Source organism: Convolutriloba macropyga, chromosome 11 (assembly GCF_964194025.1).
Source record: "Convolutriloba macropyga chromosome 11, txConMacr16.3, whole genome shotgun sequence".
Classification (NCBI taxonomy): Eukaryota; Metazoa; Xenacoelomorpha; order Acoela; family Convolutidae; genus Convolutriloba; species Convolutriloba macropyga.
The window spans coordinates 33,925,635-33,949,608 of record NC_134478.1 but is presented as its reverse complement, the minus strand read 5'-3'; the positions used below and the strand labels follow the sequence as shown (position 1 = coordinate 33,949,608).

The 23,974-nt window shown below is 34.4% G+C and overlaps 6 protein-coding genes across 6 annotated transcripts in view; 3 read left to right on the top strand and 3 right to left on the bottom strand.

Annotated features, from left to right (window-relative positions):
* Positions 1 to 23,974, top strand: part of LOC142349906 (uncharacterized) — a 419,533-nt gene that overhangs the window by 117,915 nt on the left and 277,644 nt on the right. The window lies entirely within an intron of this gene.
* The window catches only part of LOC142349904 (uncharacterized), a 412,979-nt gene that overhangs the window by 119,040 nt on the left and 269,965 nt on the right, over positions 1 to 23,974 (top strand). The gene's annotated exons all lie outside the window — the stretch shown is intronic.
* Positions 1 to 23,974, top strand: part of LOC142349900 (endoplasmic reticulum-Golgi intermediate compartment protein 3-like) — a 393,083-nt gene that overhangs the window by 119,037 nt on the left and 250,072 nt on the right. The window lies entirely within an intron of this gene.
* Positions 1 to 23,974, bottom strand: part of LOC142349901 (endoplasmic reticulum-Golgi intermediate compartment protein 3-like) — a 448,624-nt gene that overhangs the window by 260,569 nt on the left and 164,081 nt on the right. The window lies entirely within an intron of this gene.
* The window catches only part of LOC142349903 (uncharacterized), a 471,688-nt gene that overhangs the window by 283,641 nt on the left and 164,073 nt on the right, over positions 1 to 23,974 (bottom strand). The gene's annotated exons all lie outside the window — the stretch shown is intronic.
* Positions 6,883 to 23,974, bottom strand: part of LOC142349905 (ER membrane protein complex subunit 8/9 homolog) — a 181,194-nt gene continuing 164,102 nt past the window's right edge. Inside the window, exon 5 of the mRNA XM_075401750.1 lies at positions 6,883 to 7,187. Coding sequence (XP_075257865.1) covers positions 7,002 to 7,187 — 186 coding nt within the window. The 3' untranslated portion in view covers positions 6,883 to 7,001. The remainder of the gene's footprint in view (positions 7,188 to 23,974) is intronic.

Here is a 23,974-nt window from a genome sequence, read left to right as displayed (position 1 = left end):
TTCCCCTGCCTTGCACATTATCAGAAGGCGGTTGCCAAAGTACTTCAACCGACCCCCATGCTTATAGCTGGGAGAAACAAGATAATTGCTTGTTCGCTTTAAGAGAACAATTTGAAGGCAAAATGATAAAAATAGGAGATAATTACTATATCTCTAAAGAATCAGAGAAAGAACAAAGCTTTCTATTTCAAGTGTACAATAAGCCTCAATCGCTATGCAATAGCAATAATATAGTTTATCCGTCACCATACGACACACTGTATGTTGAATTTACAGGCGGATTTAATATGAATACTGGAGAGGCAATCGAACCTCTACCTAATATAAATAGAATTACTAGACTTCCGAACAATTCACTAAGTTCGCTTAATATCTCCCGAACAGAGATAGATTTTGAGGCACATTTGAATACTAAATTCGACTACTATCAGTACACTAATTTCCGAAGGCTACAACTCTCTGAGATAAATACTATACAACAAATTTGTGAGCTAGAACGTTCACTCAAAAACACACAACTTGCATATTCGCGTCTCAGCCCTAAGTTGGCTGGTTTTCTGTTAACTAATAACAGATCAATGTTTTTAGAGACTAATGGCAATGTAGCCTGGCTCTATCACTGTCCAAAGTTTTATTCGCCTTTACAAGTAATGGATACTTGCTATGATAGAATACCTGTGTTATATAAAAATAAAGTTCGCTTTATCGATCCAGTTAGCAGACAAACTTTTACTACTGCTAAACAACAACCATGTAACAACAAACAAAAGAATCTCTTTCAATTAGATATTGAAAATGATAATTCTTGGATCGAATTAACTCCAAGTATAACACAAGTCACTGGGCCAGCATTATTCGCACCCAGCAACCAGAAACACAGAATGGTTTCTATGAAATTAAAAAATGGACAGGACGTTTCTTTCCATGTTAAGGAAGACATGATAGCATTTTGGAATGATGTAACCTTAAATTCCGAAATGAAAGACGCAGCGCAAGAATTTTCTCGTGAATTAGTTGAGATTAAACATAACAAAAGCCAGCCTGGTGGTTATAGCAACTACTACACTACAAAAACAATATATTTAGATTCTCTCATATCGTCACAATTTCTACACAACCGGTATATAAAAGTCTTCGGCCGAGTACACTATTATTTAGAACAATGCGGAATTACTTTCGCTGTATTTCTTTTTGTCAAGTTTGTAATTGACATTGTAGTTTGCATCGTTAGAGCACTACAAATACACAAAATTACAGGAGCTTCAGTGAGTTTCGGAAAAGTAATACTATCAGCCACTTTCAATATACTTTTTCAGTCCATAATAACATCAGTATTTCGTCCTACTGAAGAAAGAGACGACTCGGAACACTTAGTACAAGCACCAACTTATAAAGAGCCGACTATAAACATATACCCCCCTATACAGAGTGAGCTACAAGCAATTAGACAAGAAAGGGAAAATCAATCTAGCAATGACGATTTCCCAACCTCTCCAGTGTAATTACATTTAATTAATTACAACTATAAATAAAACTTTTTGTATAAAAATTTTTAGAGCACAACCCTTGACGACGATGATTTTCTGCTACCAGCGTTCGAGGACTTACTCGATGACCAACCCCCTTTGGAACTCCCTCTACTCGATGACCAGCCCCCTTTAGAGCAATATCTCCTGCCAGCAGTGGACCCGCAACCTCATGGCCAACAACCATCAGAACGACCAGGACCATCACAACTTCAACCACCAGTGGCAGCGGTCTCGCCGAAAACCCTCACAATACAAGATAAAATCCACCGGCAGATGAAAACGGAACAGCTCGTGTGCAACCCAAGCTTCAAGGGGCACCCGAAATACGACATGAGTTTGAACTATAAACTACAGAACCACGCCAATTTGTACAAACTCATGTCATACAACCCCAAAACCAAAACATATCGAGCAAAGAACTTGGGGATTGACAAGCAAATCTTATCAGTCCCTTTCTATCTTTTGACTGCTAATTTAGAAAGCTCTGAGGACAGTTACATCCGTAACCTCGAGCAGAGCTTTCTAAAGGAGAGGTACAAGAACTTCCAACTCCAGCAGCGCAATGACAGCCTGCTGCGAGAATTGCGCGACTACCGAAACGGCGACTTCCGTGAACAAGAAAATTTTTCAACTCTATAAGCCCGGAGGAAAGTCACAAAAACATTTTTTATATCTTAAACAGTGCGTATATTTAACCCTTATTATTTTTTTCTTTTGTAAAGTATTATGCAGTTGTTTCATCACACATATTTTGTAAAATCTTTATGCAGATTGTTTTATTTTACCCCCACTAAGGACCGGGTCGGGATGTACTGAAGTACAAGTGATTTGGAATACTTAGCTTAACTAAGCTAAGTATTCAAATTACATCATTCTAAAAATAGAATGATGCAATTTAGCTGAACCATTCAAATTGCGTAAAATGTCCGTCCGTCCGGCCAAACGGACATTTTACCGTCCAGCCAGCAGGACGGGAATTATCCCGTTCTGCGGACTATATATAGCAAAGAAAGAATCACAACTTTGAGAAATTAAGAACAGTCAAGTCTAATATCTCCAAGGAGAAATCAAGAATTAATAACTCAGAGAAACTGAGAATTTAATATCTCCAAATTGAGAAAGAAATCTCAAAGTAAAAAGTAATTCGAAGTGAAATTGCTAACACAACCTTCTCAACTATATCGAATCACGAATAGTTAGAGATAATCTTCACGTCAGGACTTTATCCAAAAGGGAATATTAAGTTACTGATAACAACTAAAAGTTAGTAAAGTTTTTACTAACTTTCCCGACCCTCTCCTCTTTTAGTTAACTCTTATAACTTTATATTTTAACTTTCATAACCTCATAACTTAGTTATAAAATTATCTATGTTCATTTTCTATAAAGATTATATAAAGCTTATAACTAGATCAATTAGCCAAATTTACTTACTTAGATCAATAATTACTTTTATGAGACTTATCAGACTTAGAAAGATAGCATATACTAGGAGTACGACCATCGAGTCAGAAGTTTGAACCTTCGCACCCCCCTACCCGCTAGTATATAGCCTATGTGGTTGAAAAGTGACTATGTAGCCTCTGAATAAACAATGCTTCATTTTTGATAGCTTACATGCAAATTGCGAATAATTGTAAAATCCGCGTCCGCGTATATTGCAAAAAGTTACCACCCAATATCGTACGAACGCTCAACCAATGGCTTCTCGGGATCAAAAAAGTTGAAAATCTGCAGCAATGTGCACATGCTGAATGTGTTTCAGGAAACATTAGTGTACACGTCAGTTTTCGTTACTCTTCGCTGTCGGATGACGAAATTGTTTAGCTTGCTTAAATGTTTATACAAACACTTCCTGATTGCTTCGGCGTGCGGGTAGATGAAGCAGGAGGCATCGAGCTATCGGATGCTTTTAGGAAACAGGGCCTTCATGATCGGTATCACGGACTTTCACCCACCTCAGGCGTAGCAGTAACTTCCCTTCAAAAAAATCCGATACTCCACAATGTGTGAAAGGCAAAAACAATAGCTTCAATCGCAGCGATCAAAAAAATGCCTACGTAGACTATGAGCACCCTATCATTTCTTATTGAAGATAGTCGTTAAGCATTGTTTGGATCACACTAAGCATTGGGATATACGTATTCAGCGGCACTCTTTGATAATAGTTCATACAGGACAAAAGTCCTTAGTGTTATTAAGTTGATTTGGTGTCCATATTCAGGGACTGACTTGTCCAATTGACTTGACTATATTACCAGCATTAGCTATATTTCTAGAAAAGTTAATCCACGAACGTACGTCATCTTTCATTGAAACATTTGAAGTACTCAATAAAAGTCAATCTGGTTTCGGTAAAGAAAGGGAACTATTGAACCTTAGAAATTAAACTTTTGAAATTACCAGAGAGGATTGGGAAAGAACTAAAACGGGCGTGTTCAAAGACAACGTCAGTGCTCATAGAACTAAAGAAAAGGTTTGACACTGTCAAACTCAGCATATTACTAGAGAAAATAACTTGTAGGACTGAGAGGCTACATGCAAGAGCTTTTAAAATCTTAATTGACTGACAGGCAGCAAGGCTTAAAGTATAACGATCTACGATCAAGTTATTGAAAAGTACAATACGGTGTGCCACAAGGGTGAGTACTGGGCCCATCTATTGTTTTTTTTTTCATTTGAATCAAAGATATTACGAATCTTTGTGTTCATACCAGCGCAACGCCGGTACGCCGTTCTAAAACAGAAAGCAGTTGATAATAATATTGACAACTTGAAAACTTCCCAGGACTCAAGAGGAAAAAACTTTTTTTGACAAAAAACTGACATTCAAGTGCGAAAAAAATTCCTAAAATTGATGCTAGTGGAAAAATTTCTGAGCGTAAATTATCAATTAACGGCGATATAATAACTCAAAAGAAAAAAGTAAAAATTCTTGGAGTTTAAATCGAGGAAAAAGTGAATTAAAACAACCATATAAATGACCTATGCAAGAAATTATTAAATTTTGCGGACTGTTTTTTTTTGCTGATTCAAAGCTATAATACCAACCTCTCAACTACAAACAACACGCAGATTTTATGCGCAGCCAACAATAACCAACGGCGTCTTGGTATATGGTACAACAAGCAAAAACACACTATAATCTCCAGAATCAAAAGTAAAAAAAAGCAGGACGATCTTCAGTAAAAAAGATATCAAAGTCTACCTCAGTAATAAGGGAAAAAATATCTACTCAGTGAAAACAATACATATTTTTGAGCAATTAAGAAACTAATTGAAATACTGAGAAAAATGTGAAAACAGATTTCTATGGCCTTATGATGAAAAATTGAAACTATTCAGACAAATATTACTATTATATTGATCTACTCCGATTTTTTTCTCCATCTTCCCACGCTAAAAATCTCCAATGAAATTGAGTTTTGCTACTTGGCATCATTCGAAGGGGGCCGTAAAGACCTTTTGATGACCTAGCAAGTAGGTTGTGTGTCATTAATGTGTTTGTCGTTTCAGTGACCGATTAAATCGTGGGTTCTCTAACAATCACGTAACGCCGAAGGGCATTAAACATAGCCGGCAGATTGCCGGCATAGCTGCGAACGAATAGACCTGCGTGCCATATAATAGAGATAGAAACAGGTACAGATCTAAATTGAAAAAATTGACGCCGCTCAAAAAACTAGGTAAAAAACATTCAGCGATAAATTAAAAAAGCTTGTTGAAATTCATTCCGCAGAAGCCTCTTATTAGGGACCTTTACTGCACAAATGAGTTCCTTTGACCTTAAACAATTTCAAACTAAACTTAAGTTTTGAAGTGCAAAAGTCATTTTATTGAGTGAGGTAAGTCACGTATGATCAAAATCTAATCACGCCAATAACCTAAAAACTTTTGCTAAAGCGAGTGAGAAATGACGTCACGCGCGCAAATGCCGTTAGTGAGAGGAAAGAGTCATACAGAAAATTTGACTTTTCAGCTTTGCTGTGTGAACAAATGTAAAACCAAAAAAGAGCGTCAGACGACGAAACAAAAAAACATAGCAGGACAAGTCCTGACGTACAATTCAAAGAATTTTCATTGACTAAACAGAAAAACTAGACCTAGAATGGACTATGAAAGAATTGAGTTAAGAAATAAACAGAAAATCAATGTCAAAATGCCGCATGTGAACAAAAAACCACTAGCGAGAAATGAAAATTTAATTCAAATAAAAAACTAGGCCTAGAATGAGCTGTGAATTGATTGGGAAAACCATTTAGAAAAAAATCCTATCCAAAAAACCGAAAAAACAGTAAAAATCAGAGTGAAATTGCCGCATGTGAACAAAAAACCACTACTGAGAAACCGAATTTTTGTTCAAACACCGTCTTCTCACTCTACTTTAAAATTAGAGCGAAAAAAATTCACGCTGCAAAACCACTCGCTTTTTCGCTCCATTTCCTGTTTCGGCGTGACCAAAATCACTACTCCAATTTGACTTCAAAAATCATGAAAATGTGTGAACAGATCTTAAAAAAAAAGACAGCGCCCCAATACAATTCAAATTCTTTGAATTGTAAAAAACCAAGAGCACTGCAATATAGCTTCGCTCAGCTTACAGCTTCGCAGCTATAATAATAATCCAAAATTTTTCCATTTCCCCAAAACTTCCAACTTCCGTACGGAATAAAAAGGATCCCCCAACAGTCCAATCGGTTGGCTTTGTTGACTGATTAGGCCACTTTTAATGACCAACATTTCAAACATTTTGATAAAAATTCAGAGCGAATAGTCGTTCAAGCCTCCTCGGCTTCAATCAACAGCTGGTTCATGATTAGACTGAAAAAGAGGTAAAATTTAATTTAAACACAATAAGGAGAATACAATTTGATACAATAAATCAAAATAATTTAAAAGGAAATATCTAAGGAGCCAAGCAAATTTGGTGATTACAAAATTTTTCCCAATACCAAAATACACAATGAGCCAAAATGTTTTGACGTTCATTAGAACTATTGGTTACAGCCTTAAAACATAAACTGACTACTATTAGACAAATTGCTCTTGAAAGATAGGCTACAGCCCCCTGTAAAGAGAAGGGGCTGTAGCCTAGATTAATTTTTAAGGGTGCAAAAATTTCCGGCTGCTGTGGGCTTCTAACGCTAGTCACCTCGCTAAACAGAACCATGAACTACTCCAACAATCGCTGTTGCTTTAGAAATAGACTTAAATTCTGAATAAAGGCAATTTAAATTTACATCACGCAGAAATCAAGGTCAAGCGTAAAAAGTCACTCGAGAAGTGAAATCAAAAGATTGTTCTAGAAAAAAAAGCGCAAAAACGATCACGATCGCGAAAATTTTGCGTAAAGACTTCATTCGAGAGCAATTTGGTACTTTGGCATCGGTAATTCTTCCGGACACCAAATTTAGCATGTAAGCTGAGTCAATTAAGCCTACTAAATCCGCATAGACCCATAAGTGATTTAACTCAAGTCTGTGAGATGAGTTGATTGAGTGCCTGGTTAGTCCAGTCGGGGTGTGCCTGAATGTCGCTGAGGTGTTCGTCCATGTCTGTGATCTGGTGTTGGAGTCTACTGCTCATCATTGCACCTATGGCTATTGCAGCCTCGGTTCCCACACTTGAACAACCGCACTCTATGTCCCCTGGCTTCACCTGAAGCGCAAAACACCTAGTACTAGGGTTGAAAATTGATTTAATTTGAAAAAAATTTTTGCAGCTATTGAAACCAAATGAGAACTTAACTTTAATTTTTTTTTTACAAATTGAACAAATTGAAGGAGCAAGCCATCCACAATCGAGGAGCATAAAAACAAAGTGAGAGATATGCTAGACAAACTTTTTAGGAAATGAGCCATAAAGTAGTAAAAACATAGCTCAGAAATTGCCAGAAAATAGCCGCCATACCCTCGTAGATATGTAGTTTTAAATAAAAAACCGAAAGAAGTTTTCTGCTCGTTGTATTAATTGCTGATATGTATAACGTAAATGATATTAAGAATCTGTATAACTTATTGCTGATATGTATAACGTAAATGATATTAAGAATCTATATAACTTATTGTTGATTCCACCAATTAGTAAGGAAAGTCACCTTTCAGAGTGAGGTAAGTCTGAAAACCCAGAAACAATCACGTGAATTAACCAAAAAAACACTCCACTAAGAGTGAAAAATGACGTTACGCGCGCATTCAGTCGAAATTGAAGTGATCGTGACACCATCAGGTCGTAACAAAAAAACTTGACGACGCAACAAAAAACCGTAGCAGGCCAAGAATTACAATCTAAAGATTGAATTAACTACGAACCTGACAGACAAAAAATTAACACTGACAGTCAACAAAGCACATAATCCCATAAGCACAAAAACGCACAAAACTTTGTTTGTTACCAACAGCTATATTCATATACCAAATAACATTAGATTTAAGTAATATTAACACTACGCGTCCTTAGAATGAGTACAAAACACAAAAAAACTTGTGAGAATCAATAACAGAAAATGCAGAATGCGCAAAAACAGAAATTTAGCGAAACCCAGAATGTTTTCGAAAATTAGCGGTGTTAAAAAAAACAAAACAACACCAAAATCCTTAATCACAGTATAAAATACAGCTGTTGAAATCAGACATCAACCATTACAATTTCCGTCATGAAAAAAGGGACAAAAAGAACGCCATATGAAGGAAATACTCCAAAATTCACCAAAAATCTATCAAATCCAAATGGTACCTAAGTCAAAGAAAACGAAAGATAAAGATAGAAGCCCATAAATTGACGACAATCACGTCGCACCAGAAGGTCAATCAGAACAGCTACTTTTGAGACTGAGCAATACATGAAAAGCAACAAAAACATGCACGGCTAAAAAATACTATGCTTTCTTGAAAAGAAATAAATTAAAGTCTGAAAATCACTGATCTGAATTCAAGTCAATAATTAGAAACATTGGTTCCTCATTAGCTGCCGCAATTTTAAAAAAACTAAAAGAGGGCAAAAAGAACAATTCGCTAATTTTTTTCTGAAAAAATTGTTTCAACGTCACAGAAAGCATTACAATTGAACTTAAACACATAATGCAATTATCTAAGCTTAATTAGCAACCGATGATTGATCTGATGGTTAATCAGATTAAATGAGATGCCAAAAGAATACAACAAAAAGAAGCCAAACGGAAAAATTCTCTGAGAGTTTTCGAAAACAAAGTTGAAGTCATGAAAAACACTAACTATAAAATCGAACCATACAATATTCTATAAACTATTGCTTCACTAGTGATTCATCAGCAAACGATGAAAACTGCCATCAATGAAAATAAGAATCACTGATAAATTTGAAACAGGTTGTAAAAAAGTAGTGAAAGAGCTTACATAGCTTTAATAATACCTAATGAGAAAGCCAGTACAACCAGTCGTTAACGAGACTAAGAAAACAAAAGCCGAAAATTTGAACAGAACTTAAAAAAACAAAGCAATACTATTCAAGTCCATTGGATTTTAAAATGCAGAGCGCCTAAATAATACACATCGAAAAGATAACGGCGGCCATTAATGAATCAAACTTTTAACCCTTTTCTTAGTTAACAAATTTTTGTTTTCCGTAGCCAATGTCATCAAACTAATGCGCATATTTGCTTTGATAATGGTTTGTATATAGCCTCTCAAAGTATGAGATTCGCCAAAAGATGCTTATATTGTACCCAAGGAGTATATCAAACCATTTATTAAAAGCACATGATTTCGTGTTAATTAATCTTTTATACGCTACTTTTGAATAACAAAAACATACTCACCAGATTTCCGCAAAATAGCCAATGTTGATTCCCATAACCCGATTGAAGGAACAGCAAATAAATTAATGATTTTCGTAAAAAAATTGTTTTTATACCAATTGTCGAAGTCATTTTGTAAACACAGCTGGCAGATTGCCAGAAAATAGCCGCAATTGCTTCGTAGATCTGCAGTCTCAAAACAAACAGTAAAAAAGACGGACCAAAAAAATTTGTCTTTTCATTGAAGGCTGATATGTTATACTTTTGATTAAAAATCAGTATAAATTTTTCCTGCCTCTATTAGCTGCTCTCTAATAACCTTCATTTAGAGTGACACAGACCCATTTGACCTTTATCTCTTCGAATTCAAGTAAATAAAAGTCAATTTCAAAGTGATGAAGTCATTTTTGAGAGTGAGGTAAGTCAAGTGTGACCGAAACTTTAATCACGCGAACGAACAAAAAAACTCGCTCCATTAAGAGCGAAAATGACGTCATACACGCACTTCAGTTGGAATTGCATGAACGAATGATCAAAAAGCAGATTTGAAGTGGTTGTGACGGCATATGGTCGAAAACAAAAATCGCGACAAAAAAACAAAGAGAAGGCCTATAATAGCCCCAGCTGTGCGTCTATTAACAAGACATTCTTCTGTTGCGTAACAAGAGAATGGAGGAGCTAGTATCAACACCAATAAGCATTACGGCCGGTAACTAGGACATAAAAGGACGAAGTTCAAGCAGCTAAAATTGTGCTTCATGGGTTCCTCCCGTTTCTTTTTTAACTTCTTTTTTCGATACTGACTCGGTTGCTTGGAGATAACTTTTCTAACTGCTGCTTGATAAGTAGTTTGAGCATTGTAAAACTAGCCTAGAGAAATCAAAATTCACGCAAAATGTGTAGCCAGCTGTTAACTAAGGAAAAGCGAACCAAATTTTTGTTGAACGAAGAGAAAAACAACTGAAGTCCAGGCTTTCAATTCAAATAACTTTTATTGACTAAACAAAAAACCATTATAAAAAATCCGATAAAAGAATCGAAGAAAGAGTTAGACATTATAGTCATATTTCGGTACGTGAACTAAGAACCGCTAGCGGGAAACAAAACTTTTTCAATATTTTCTCACTGACTTTAAGTAGAGTGAAAAAATGTTACGCCACAAGAGCACTCGATTTTCCACTCCACTTCCTGTTTCGGCGTGACCAAAATCACTACTCCAGTTTGACTTCAAAAATTATCAAAATTTTTAAACAATATTAAAACATAGCTGGAAGATTTCTGGGAACGGCTCGAAGAGCTGTCTCTGCTACAAAACAGCCTTTATGAAAACTAATAAATTTTTCGGACTTTTTTGGTCAGAAAAAATAAAGAATGCAAGAAATTGACAAAAAATTTCTTTTTCTTGTCAATTTCTCAATAAAATACTGCTTAATAACCTCAGAACTGAAATTGGCATCTAAAAAATCTCAGGCAACCAGATTCTATTTAATATACAATGAATGCAATGACGCAAAACAAGGGGAAACAATTACTGAAGTCGCCTAAATATCACAAAATGGCCGATAAACCTCGAAGCATAAAAATTAGCATAAAACAAGCTTTTTAACCAAAAAAAAAACGAAAACACTATTAATATAACGCTTTCAATCATTTACACTATTCAAACCTTCTAACTGAAATAAAAATAGGCAGGACCAAAAAAACTGCTAGAAAATGCCACTCGTGAACAGAAAAAATTGATCGCTTACAGAAAATTTTGTCAAACATCAACTTCTCCCTCTATCGAAAACTGCGGCATGAGCGATTCGAAAAAAAACCTGCTCTTTTCGCTCTCCTCTCCAATTTTGTTGAGCGCCATTCAAACATTTTGTGGTTCATTTCCAGGCTCTTCATTTCCTGCTTCAAAGTTCATTTGTTGCTTCAAAGACACTTCTGCAATATTCCTCTTCGAGTCGTAAAAAAGACAGGGCCCCAATACAATTCAAATTCTTGAATTGTAAAGAATGGGACCGCTATAAAAGCCGGCTGAGGAAATGAGGGCGAATGTTATTAGGCTCTGTATTGACAAAATAGAGCAATTCGTATGCTACCCCAGCACATTATTCTCCCCGGTAACAACTATGCCCTTACGTAGCAAACTAATGAGTTAAATTACCAGGCTCTTTTGGCGGCTGCATATATCCAACCAGTAAGCTGCGGGTCACAAACGGTAAAGATCCGTGAAATCTTATAGCTCTGTATATTGAGATCAGTTCAACTTATCAGGCGTTAAAAATCGCTATGCAATTCTCCAGATCACTTCAACTGGTTTTATCCGAACATTGAAATCTAGGTGGTTAAATTCAACCGTGCACTTCAGTTTTAAAAAAATTCAAGTAAAAACTTTAAGACTCGGGAAACGTTCCAAATGTTATGGAGATTTTACATTTCCAAGGGAAAAGCAGTTCACATCACACCACTTTCTCAATGAACTGCGTTTACAGTACAAACAAACGACTGCCGTCTGACGAATTGCTCTCGAACGAAAGACGAGGTTTTCGCTTCAGCAGTAGCTAACTTCAACTTAGGAAGGCCAGCCCCAATGCGCAAGAAGGGGCAAAAAAGTTGGGGTAAACTACTCTACCGTAGAATACTACGAATGTCTGCTTCCTCGGCAGCTTCGGTTAGCCGTAAATTAACAAGACTACCTCAGCGAATTAATTCCCTCGGTATTTACCAATTTATCCGTTTGTTTGTAAGAAGAGTCAAGTTAAACGAGCGAAAGAGCATTGTAGAACAAAAACGCTCATGCAAAAATTTTGCATTTAAAAAGACACACGATCCAAACATACCCGGCAGATTGCCAGAAAATAGCCGCCGCTGATTCCAATAAGCATGATTGGAATTGAAAGAATAGAAGATATTGAAAAAAAAAGATTTTTGTACAAAAACATTTTTTAAGTCCGATTTATTTTGATGGCATTTCGTAGTTGAACATAACGTAATTCTGTTTCTTAGAGAGAGGCTACAGGGGCTACTATCAATACCATTAAGCATTAGAGATGGTAACTAAGATGATTGGGATTGAAAGAATAGAAGATATGGAAAAAAAAGATTTTTCTACAAAAACGTTTTTTAAGTCCGATTTATTTTGATGGCATTTCGTAGTTGCATATAACGTACTTCTGTTTCTTAGCGAGAGGCTACAGGGGCTACTATCAATACCATTAAGCATTAGAGATGGAAACAAAGACTTATAGGAACGACGTTCAAATAGCGGGCATCTAAAACTGGGCTTTATGGGTTTATCCCGTTTCTAACCCTGACTTAAATTTTTTAATACTGACTCTGTTCATTTTGAATTGCTTTGCTGAGCAACTGATGTTCAAAATTACTTTTAGCAGAATGAGAGAAGAGAGAAACTAGCCTAGAGAAGTCAAAAAGATATCACGCAAAATGTTGAAAAAGCGGCAAAATGAGGTGAAATGAAAAATTTTTTATTCGACAAGTAAAAAAACATAGCAGGACAAGTCCTGAAATAAAATTCGAAGAAGTGAATGAAAAACTTAGAAGTACTCTTCCTGACCAGCAGATCACGTGAACAATGCCAGCGAAAACAGAAACAAAATCATCTCCAAAAATCTGAGAAATTAAAACAATCAAAAAAACAGAACAAAAATATACTCATTGCTAAAACTCTTGAAGCTTTTACCCCTAAGGCAAAATTCGATCTCTTTAATTATACCTATTTCAAAACATGTTCCAAACCAATTTTTGTTTCTGAAATCGGTCCAGTATTATATCTGCAATGACTGAAAGAAACTCCTTGGCCCTTTAACATCGATTAACCCGAAAATGACCGAAAAATTCAACAAAAAATCAATTAACGTTAATGAAACGTTAATGAACGTTGATGATCGGTAACGTTAATGAAACGTTACCGAATGAAAAGTTAATGAAACGTTAATCAATTAACGTTAATGAACGTTAATAATCCGTAACGTTAATGAAACGTTACGGAAAATCGTTATATTAAAATCTTCAGAATCGTTTCTGTGTATCTAGAGGCTATTAGACGCCATCCCGTAACCCAATTCCAAGCCTCCAAAAATTCATGGGCTCACAGACCGATAGGCAATAATTTTTAGAAAAAACTTCAAATTTCAAACAATAGAAATTCTTTCAAAAAAATGTAGAAAACCATTCACTTGCCCCCTATCAACTATTTAATAACATACTATCAAACCTTGGATGAGGTTAGCTGGCTACTGAGGTGAGAAAAACTGACTAAAAGACAAAAGTTTTGGAAAAAATTAAAAAAAAAATGCAAATTCTATCAAGAACTTTCTAAAATTCGAAAGGTTAAATTGTTGAAAACAAATCCATTCAAACTAACAACAATGCAGTAACTTTCATCCGACCGTGGAATAGGTTTTTTGGTACTTGAAAATTGACAAATACGAAAAACTGACAAAAACTTTAAAAAACCTTTGCAAATTTTTATCAATAATGTGATAAAATTTGAGACATTAAAATGTCGAAAACCAATTTGTTGTTACTATAAACTATGCAGTGCCCTATTATCAAACCTTAAAGGAGATTCCTTGGCCCCTGAAGCTGAAAAAACTCAAAAAAATGACAAACATTTTCAAAAAACTTAAAAAAAATTGCAAAAATTAGTATCATTTTGCGTGTTTGTGTTTGTATTACAAAAACATATAAATCATAAAATAGTCATAGAAAGTAAATTTGTCTCGCAAAAGGTCTTCGTCAACTTTTAAAAACTTCAGCTTAAGACTAATCAAACAAAAAACTAAAAAAAAATCACAAAAAAACATGAAAAATTGCAGCATTTTGAGCCCAAAAACTCCTAAAAACGACCTTTTGACCTTCAATTAAGGCCATCCCAGCAGTCGTACCACTCTATGAATGACTACTAAAGCCCTCTTTGGGCCTCTAATGAAACTTAATGCCCGCTGGGCTTTACCTGTTTATCCAGTTTTGAAAGATCAAAGTCATTGAAAACTGTGTGAACACATCTTAAAAAAACATAGCAGGACAAGTCCTGAAATACAATTCAAGTAATTGAATGAAAGACAGACCTAATGAACCTGACCAGCAGATCAATTGAACAGTCCCAGCCAACAAGACAAAAATTGAGAAACTAAAAGAATCAAACAAACTAACCAAAAAAACGATCATTGCTAAAACCCTTGAAGCTTTTAACTTGAAGACCATTTATGGCTCATTTCAAAATACTCATAAACTCACGCAAAAACCTTGAAAGAGATGATTCTGCCACTAAAAGTAGATAAACTGGACAAATATGACAAATGCATCAAGAAACTGAGAAGAAAAAATTTCCAAAAATAGGGCTATAAAAAAGGTCACAACATTTTTTTGACTCTGGAGTTCTGTTTTGTAAACCATCTACAACATTTAAAAACTTCATTGGCCAGTAACAAAAAAACTACAATAAACAAAAAATAAACTCAGAGAATGACAAAAAAATCGACAAATTTGAAAACAATCGAAAATTTTTAAATTGCAAGCTTTATTTTAAAAAAATCCCTACAATTGCAAAATTAAAAAATGGAAACTATTTTATTGCCCCGAGAAACTATGTAGTAACATACAAAACGACTGCCGTCTGACGAATTGCTCTCGAACGAAAGACGAGGTTTTCGCTTCAGCAGTAGCTAACTTCAACTTAGGAAGGCCAGCCCCAATGCGCAAGAAGGGGCAAAAAAGTTGGGGTAAACTACTCTACCGTAGAATACTACGAATGTCTGCTTCCTCGGCAGCTTCGGTTAGCCGTAAATTAACAAGACTACCTCAGCGAATTAATTCCCTCGGTATTTACCAATTTATCCGTTTGTTTGTAAGAAGAGTCAAGTTAAACGAGCGAAAGAGCATTGTAGAACAAAAACGCTCATGCAAAAATTTTGCATTTAAAAAGACACACGATCCAAACATACCCGGCAGATTGCCAGAAAATAGCCGCCGCTGATTCCAATAAGCATGATTGGAATTGAAAGAATAGAAGATATTGAAAAAAAAAGATTTTTGTACAAAAACATTTTTTAAGTCCGATTTATTTTGATGGCATTTCGTAGTTGAACATAACGTAATTCTGTTTCTTAGAGAGAGGCTACAGGGGCTACTATCAATACCATTAAGCATTAGAGATGGTAACTAAGATGATTGGGATTGAAAGAATAGAAGATATGGAAAAAAAAGATTTTTCTACAAAAACGTTTTTTAAGTCCGATTTATTTTGATGGCATTTCGTAGTTGCATATAACGTACTTCTGTTTCTTAGCGAGAGGCTACAGGGGCTACTATCAATACCATTAAGCATTAGAGATGGAAACAAAGACTTATAGGAACGACGTTCAAATAGCGGGCATCTAAAACTGGGCTTTATGGGTTTATCCCGTTTCTAACCCTGACTTAAATTTTTTAATACTGACTCTGTTCATTTTGAATTGCTTTGCTGAGCAACTGATGTTCAAAATTACTTTTAGCAGAATGAGAGAAGAGAGAAACTAGCCTAGAGAAGTCAAAAAGATATCACGCAAAATGTTGAAAAAGCGGCAAAATGAGGTGAAATGAAAAATTTTTTATTCGACAAGTAAAAAAACATAGCAGGACAAGTCCTGAAATAAAATTCGAAGAAGTGAATGAAAAACTTAGAAGTACTCTTCCTGACCAGCAGATCACGTGAACAATGCCAGCGAAAACAGAAACAAAATCATCTCCAAAAATCTGAGAAATTAAAACAATCAAAAAAACAGAACAAAAATATACTCATTGCTAAAACTCTTGAAGCTTTTACCCCTAAGGCAAAATTCGATCTCTTTAATTATACCTATTTCAAAACATGTTCCAAACCAATTTTTGTTTCTGAAATCGGTCCAGTATTATATCTGCAATGACTGAAAGAAACTCCTTGGCCCTTTAACATCGATTAACCCGAAAATGACCGAAAAATTCAACAAAAAATCAATTAACGTTAATGAAACGTTAATGAACGTTGATGATCGGTAACGTTAATGAAACGTTACCGAATGAAAAGTTAATGAAACGTTAATCAATTAACGTTAATGAAACGTTAATGAACGTTAATAATCCGTAACGTTAATGAAACGTTACGGAAAATCGTTATATTAAAATCTTCAGAATCGTTTCTGTGTATCTAGAGGCTATTAGACGCCATCCCGTAACCCAATTCCAAGCCTCCAAAAATTCATGGGCTCACAGACCGATAGGCAATAATTTTTAGAAAAAACTTCAAATTTCAAACAATAGAAATTCTTTCAAAAAAATGTAGAAAACCATTCACTTGCCCCCTATCAACTATTTAATAACATACTATCAAACCTTGGATGAGGTTAGCTGGCTACTGAGGTGAGAAAAACTGACTAAAAGACAAAAGTTTTGGAAAAAATTAAAAAAAAAATGCAAATTCTATCAAGAACTTTCTAAAATTCGAAAGGTTAAATTGTTGAAAACAAATCCATTCAAACTAACAACAATGCAGTAACTTTCATCCGACCGTGGAATAGGTTTTTTGGTACTTGAAAATTGACAAATACGAAAAACTGACAAAAACTTTAAAAAACCTTTGCAAATTTTTATCAATAATGTGATAAAATTTGAGACATTAAAATGTCGAAAACCAATTTGTTGTTACTATAAACTATGCAGTGCCCTATTATCAAACCTTAAAGGAGATTCCTTGGCCCCTGAAGCTGAAAAAACTCAAAAAAATGACAAACATTTTCAAAAAACTTAAAAAAAATTGCAAAAATTAGTATCATTTTGCGTGTTTGTGTTTGTATTACAAAAACATATAAATCATAAAATAGTCATAGAAAGTAAATTTGTCTCGCAAAAGGTCTTCGTCAACTTTTAAAAACTTCAGCTTAAGACTAATCAAACAAAAAACTAAAAAAAAATCACAAAAAAACATGAAAAATTGCAGCATTTTGAGCCCAAAAACTCCTAAAAACGACCTTTTGACCTTCAATTAAGGCCATCCCAGCAGTCGTACCACTCTATGAATGACTACTAAAGCCCTCTTTGGGCCTCTAATGAAACTTAATGCCCGCTGGGCTTTACCTGTTTATCCAGTTTTGAAAGATCAAAGTCATTGAAAACTGTGTGAACACATCTTAAAAAAACATAGCAGGACAAGTCCTGAAATACAATTCAAGTAATTGAATGAAAGACAGACCTAATGAACCTGACCAGCAGATCAATTGAACAGTCCCAGCCAACAAGACAAAAATTGAGAAACTAAAAGAATCAAACAAACTAACCAAAAAAACGATCATTGCTAAAACCCTTGAAGCTTTTAACTTGAAGACCATTTATGGCTCATTTCAAAATACTCATAAACTCACGCAAAAACCTTGAAAGAGATGATTCTGCCACTAAAAGTAGATAAACTGGACAAATATGACAAATGCATCAAGAAACTGAGAAGAAAAAATTTCCAAAAATAGGGCTATAAAAAAGGTCACAACATTTTTTTGACTCTGGAGTTCTGTTTTGTAAACCATCTACAACATTTAAAAACTTCATTGGCCAGTAACAAAAAAACTACAATAAACAAAAAATAAACTCAGAGAATGACAAAAAAATCGACAAATTTGAAAACAATCGAAAATTTTTAAATTGCAAGCTTTATTTAAAAAAAATCCCTACAATTGCAAAATTAAAAAATGGAAACTATTTTATTGCCCCGAGAAACTATGTAGTAACATACAAAACGACTGCCGTCTGACGAATTGCTCTCGAACGAAAGACGAGGTTTTCGCTTCAGCAGTAGCTAACTTCAACTTAGGAAGGCCAGCCCCAATGCGCAAGAAGGGGCAAAAAAGTTGGGGTAAACTACTCTACCGTAGAATACTACGAATGTCTGCTTCCTCGGCAGCTTCGGTTAGCCGTAAATTAACAAGACTACCTCAGCGAATTAATTCCCTCGGTATTTACCAATTTATCCGTTTGTTTGTAAGAAGAGTCAAGTTAAACGAGCGAAAGAGCATTGTAGAACAAAAACGCTCATGCAAAAATTTTGCATTTAAAAAGACACACGATCCAAACATACCCGGCAGATTGCCAGAAAATAGCCGCCGTTGATTCCAATAAGCATGATTGGAATTGAAAGAATAGAAGATATTGAAAAAAAAAGATTTTTGTACAAAAACATTTTTTAAGTCCGATTTATTTTGATGGCATTTCGTAGTTGAACATAACGTAATTCTGTTTCTTAGAGAGAGGCTACAGGGGCTACTATCAATACCATTAAGCATTAGAGATGGTAACTAAGATGATTGGGATTGAAAGAATAGAAGATATGGAAAAAAAAGATTTTTCTACAAAAACGTTTTTTAAGTCCGATTTATTTTGATGGCATTTCGTAGTTGCATATAACGTACTTCTGTTTCTTAGCGAGAGGCTACAGGGGCTACTATCAATACCATTAAGCATTAGAGATGGAAACAAAGACTTATAGGAACGACGTTCAAATAGCGGGCATCTAAAACTGGGCTTTATGGGTTTATCCCGTTTCTAACCCTGACTTAAATTTTTTAATACTGACTCTGTTCATTTTGAATTGCTTTGCTGAGCAACTGATGTTCAAAATTACTTTTAGCAGAATGAGAGAAGAGAGAAACTAGCCTAGAGAAGTCAAAAAGATATCACGCAAAATGTTGAAAAAGCGGCAAAATGAGGTGAAATGAAAAATTTTTTATTCGACAACTAAAAAAACATAGCAGGACAAGTCCTGAAATAAAATTCGAAGAAGTGAATGAAAAACTTAGAAGTACTCTTCCTGACCAGCAGATCACGTGAACAATGCCAGCGAAAACAGAAACAAAATCATCTCCAAAAATCTGAGAAATTAAAACAATCAAAAAAACAGAACAAAAATATACTCATTGCTAAAACTCTTGAAGCTTTTACCCCTAAGGCAAAATTCGATCTCTTTAATTATACCTATTTCAAAACATGTTCCAAACCAATTTTTGTTTCTGAAATCGGTCCAGTATTATATCTGCAATGACTGAAAGAAACTCCTTGGCCCTTTAACATCGATTAACCCGAAAATGACCGAAAAATTCAACAAAAAATCAATTAACGTTAATGAAACGTTAATGAACGTTGATGATCGGTAACGTTAATGAAACGTTACCGAATGAAAAGTTAATGAAACGTTAATCAATTAACGTTAATGAAACGTTAATGAACGTTAATAATCCGTAACGTTAATGAAACGTTACGGAAAATCGTTATATTAAAATCTTCAGAATCGTTTCTGTGTATCTAGAGGCTATTAGACGCCATCCCGTAACCCAATTCCAAGCCTCCAAAAATTCATGGGCTCACAGACCGATAGGCAATAATTTTTAGAAAAAACTTCAAATTTCAAACAATAGAAATTCTTTCAAAAAAATGTAGAAAACCATTCACTTGCCCCCTATCAACTATTTAATAACATACTATCAAACCTTGGATGAGGTTAGCTGGCTACTGAGGTGAGAAAAACTGACTAAAAGACAAAAGTTTTGGAAAAAATTAAAAAAAAATGCAAATTCTATCAAGAATTTTCTAAAATTCGAAAGGTTAAATTGTTGAAAACAAATCCATTCAAACTAACAACAATGCAGTAACTTTCATCCGACCGTGGAATAGGTTTTTTGGTACTTGAAAATTGACAAATACGAAAAACTGACAAAAACTTTAAAAAACCTTTGCAAATTTTTATCAATAATGTGATAAAATTTGAGACATTAAAATGTCGAAAACCAATTTGTTGTTACTATAAACTATGCAGTGCCCTATTATCAAACCTTAAAGGAGATTCCTTGGCCCCTGAAGCTGAAAAAACTCAAAAAAATGACAAACATTTTCAAAAAACTTAAAAAAAATTGCAAAAATTAGTATCATTTTGCGTGTTTGTGTTTGTATTACAAAAACATATAAATCATAAAATAGTCATAGAAAGTAAATTTGTCTCGCAAAAGGTCTTCGTCAACTTTTAAAAACTTCAGCTTAAGACTAATCAAACAAAAAACTAAAAAAAAATCACAAAAAAACATGAAAAATTGCAGCATTTTGAGCCCAAAAACTCCTAAAAACGACCTTTTGACCTTCAATTAAGGCCATCCCAGCAGTCGTACCACTCTATGAATGACTACTAAAGCCCTCTTTGGGCCTCTAATGAAACTTAATGCCCGCTGGGCTTTACCTGTTTATCCAGTTTTGAAAGATCAAAGTCATTGAAAACTGTGTGAACACATCTTAAAAAAACATAGCAGGACAAGTCCTGAAATACAATTCAAGTAATTGAATGAAAGACAGACCTAATGAACCTGACCAGCAGATCAATTGAACAGTCCCAGCCAACAAGACAAAAATTGAGAAACTAAAAGAATCAAACAAACTAACCAAAAAAACGATCATTGCTAAAACCCTTGAAGCTTTTAACTTGAAGACCATTTATGGCTCATTTCAAAATACTCATAAACTCACGCAAAAACCTTGAAAGAGATGATTCTGCCACTAAAAGTAGATAAACTGGACAAATATGACAAATGCATCAAGAAACTGAGAAGAAAAAATTTCCAAAAATAGGGCTATAAAAAAGGTCACAACATTTTTTTGACTCTGGAGTTCTGTTTTGTAAACCATCTACAACATTTAAACACTTCATTGGCCAGTAACAAAAAAACTACAATAAACAAAAAATAAACTCAGAGAATGACAAAAAAATCGACAAATTTGAAAACAATCGAAAATTTTAAATTGCAAGCTTTATTTAAAAAAAATCCCTACAATTGCAAAATTAAAAAATGGAAACTATTTTATTGCCCCGAGAAACTATGTAGTAACATACAAGCAAACCTTACAGGAGGTTCCCTGGCCACTGAATAAAAATTTCAAAAATTGAAAGAAAAAAATAGCAACTTTATCAAAAAATTGGTAAAAGATATTAAAATGTTGAATACCATTCCATGGCCAGAAAATATTTTCGGTAAACTGTTAGCAAACCCTAGATGAGGCTTCTTGCCCGCTGGGGCTGGAAAACTTGAATGACAAAAAATGTCAGAAAATTTGAAAAACCAAGTTTGATTTAAAAAAATTGGCAAAATTCATGACGTTAAAATGTTTAAAACCACCTCATTACTACAAGAAACTATGCAATAACCAATTATTAAACACCAGAGGAGCTTTTTTGACATCAAAATCTGAAACAACTCAAAAAATGACAAACATTTTCAAACAATTTGAAAAAATTAGTATAAATTACCGTATTTATGTTTGGAGTAGCAATAGATATAGCGCTTAAAGTGGCCGTAAAAAGAAATTACGTCTTGCAAAGGACCTTTATCAACTTTAAAAAACCTCAATTTCAGACTGACCTAACAAAAAATCCAAAAAATGACGAAAAAGTGCTAAAAATTTCATTATTTTAGACTCAAAAACTGCAAAATGAATTACGGCCTTCCCAGTAGCTTCACCACTCTGAGTACTTGAGGGACTACTAAACGCGGGCCTCTAATGAAACTTGATGCCCGCTGAGCTTTACCTGTTTATCCCATTTTGAAAGCTCAAAGTCATGAAAACAGGTGTGAAAACATCTTACAAAAACAAAAAAAATCGACAAATTTGAAAACAATCAAAAATTTTAAATTGCAAGCTTTATTTTAAAAAAATCCCTACAATTGCAAAATTAATAAAATGGAAACTATTTTATTGCCCCTAGAAACTATGTTTAACCTTGAATTACGGCCTTCCCAGTAGCTTCACCACTCTGAGTACTTGAGGGACTACTAAACGCGGGCCTCTAATGAAACTTGATGCCCGCTGAGCTTTACCTGTTTATCCCATTTTGAAAGCTCAAAATCATGAAAACAGGTGTGAAAACATCTTACAAAAACAAAAAAATCGACAAATTTGAAAACAACCGAAAATTTTAAATTGAAAGCTTTATTTAAAAAAATCCCTACAATTGCAAAATTAAAAAAAATGGAAACTATTTTATTGCCCCGAGAAACTATGTAGTAACATACAAGCAAACTTATAGGAGGTTCCCTGGCCACTGAATAAAAATTTCAAAAATTTAAAGAAAAAAATAGCAACTTTATCAAAAGATATGAATGGCCTCTAATGAAACTTGATGCCCACTGAGCTTTACCTGTTTATCCCGTTTTGAAAGCTCAAAGTCATGAAAACAGGTGTGAAAGCATCTTACAAAAAAAAACATAGCAGGACAAGTCCTGAAATACAATTAAAAGAATTGAATGAAAAACTTAGAAGTACTCTTTCTGACCAGCAGATCACGTGAACACTGCCAGCGAAAACAGAAACAAAATCATCTCCGAAAAACTCAGAAATTAAAACAATCAAAAAAACTGAACAAAAATATACTCATTGCTAAAATTCTCAGGCAAAATTCGATCTCTTTAATTATACCTATTTCAAAATATGTTCCAAACCAATTTTTGTTTCTGAAATCGGTCCATTATTATATCTGCAATAACTGAAAGAAATTCATTGGCCCTTGAACATCGATTAACTCGAAAATAACCGAAAAATTCAAAAAAAAAAAAAGAAATCAATTGCAAGTTTTAATGAAATGTTACGGAAAATCGTGATGTTAAAATCTTCAGAATCGTTTCTGTGTATCTAGAGGCTATTAAATGCCATCCCGTAAACCAATTTCAAGCCTTCAAAAATTCATGGGCTCAAAGACCGATAGGCAATAATTTTTAGAAAAAATTTCAAACAATAGAAATTCTTTCAAATAAAATGTAGAAAACCAGTCACTTGCCCCATAGCAACTATTTAATAACATACTATCAAACCTTGGATGAGGTTAGCTGGCTACTGAGGTGAGAAAAACTGACTACAAGACAAATGTTTTGGAAAAACTTAAAAAAAAATGCAAATTTTATCAAGAAAATTCTAACATTCGAAAAGTTAAATTGTTGAAAACAAATCCATTGAAACTAACAACCATGCAGTAACTTTTATCAGCCCGTGGAATAAGTTTTTTGGTACTTGAGAATTGACAAATATGAAAAACTGAAAAAAAACTTTAGAAAACCTTGAAAAAAATTGCGAATTTTATCAAAAATGTGCTAAAATTTGATACATTAAAATGTTGAAAACCAATTCGTTGTTACGAGAAACTATGCAGTGCCCTATTATCAAACCTCAAAGGAGGCTCATTTCAAAATACTCATAAACTCACGCAAAAACCTTGAAAGAGATGAATCTGCCACTAAAAGTGGATAAACTGGACAAATATGACAAATGCATCAAGAAACTGAGAAAAAAAACACAGCGCCTCAATACAATTCAAATTCTTTGAATTGTAAAAAAATAGGAGCGCTATAATAGCCGGCTGAGAAGATGAGGGCGGCTATTAATAACTTGTTTAAACTTCGTTCAAGAGCAATTAACTAAATTATTTTTGATTAATACTTGTAGCGATCACAAGAGTTGATTAATAACATTGCCAAAAGGTTTTGTAATCACCCTCTCGAAAGCATTATCAAGTCTATGAATTCACCTCCAGTTAAATAACTTGAGGACAGCGATAACAACCTTGTAATATTGATGACAGACTGGCCATTGTAGGTGATAAAATTTTAAGTACCAAAGTACTTCTTCT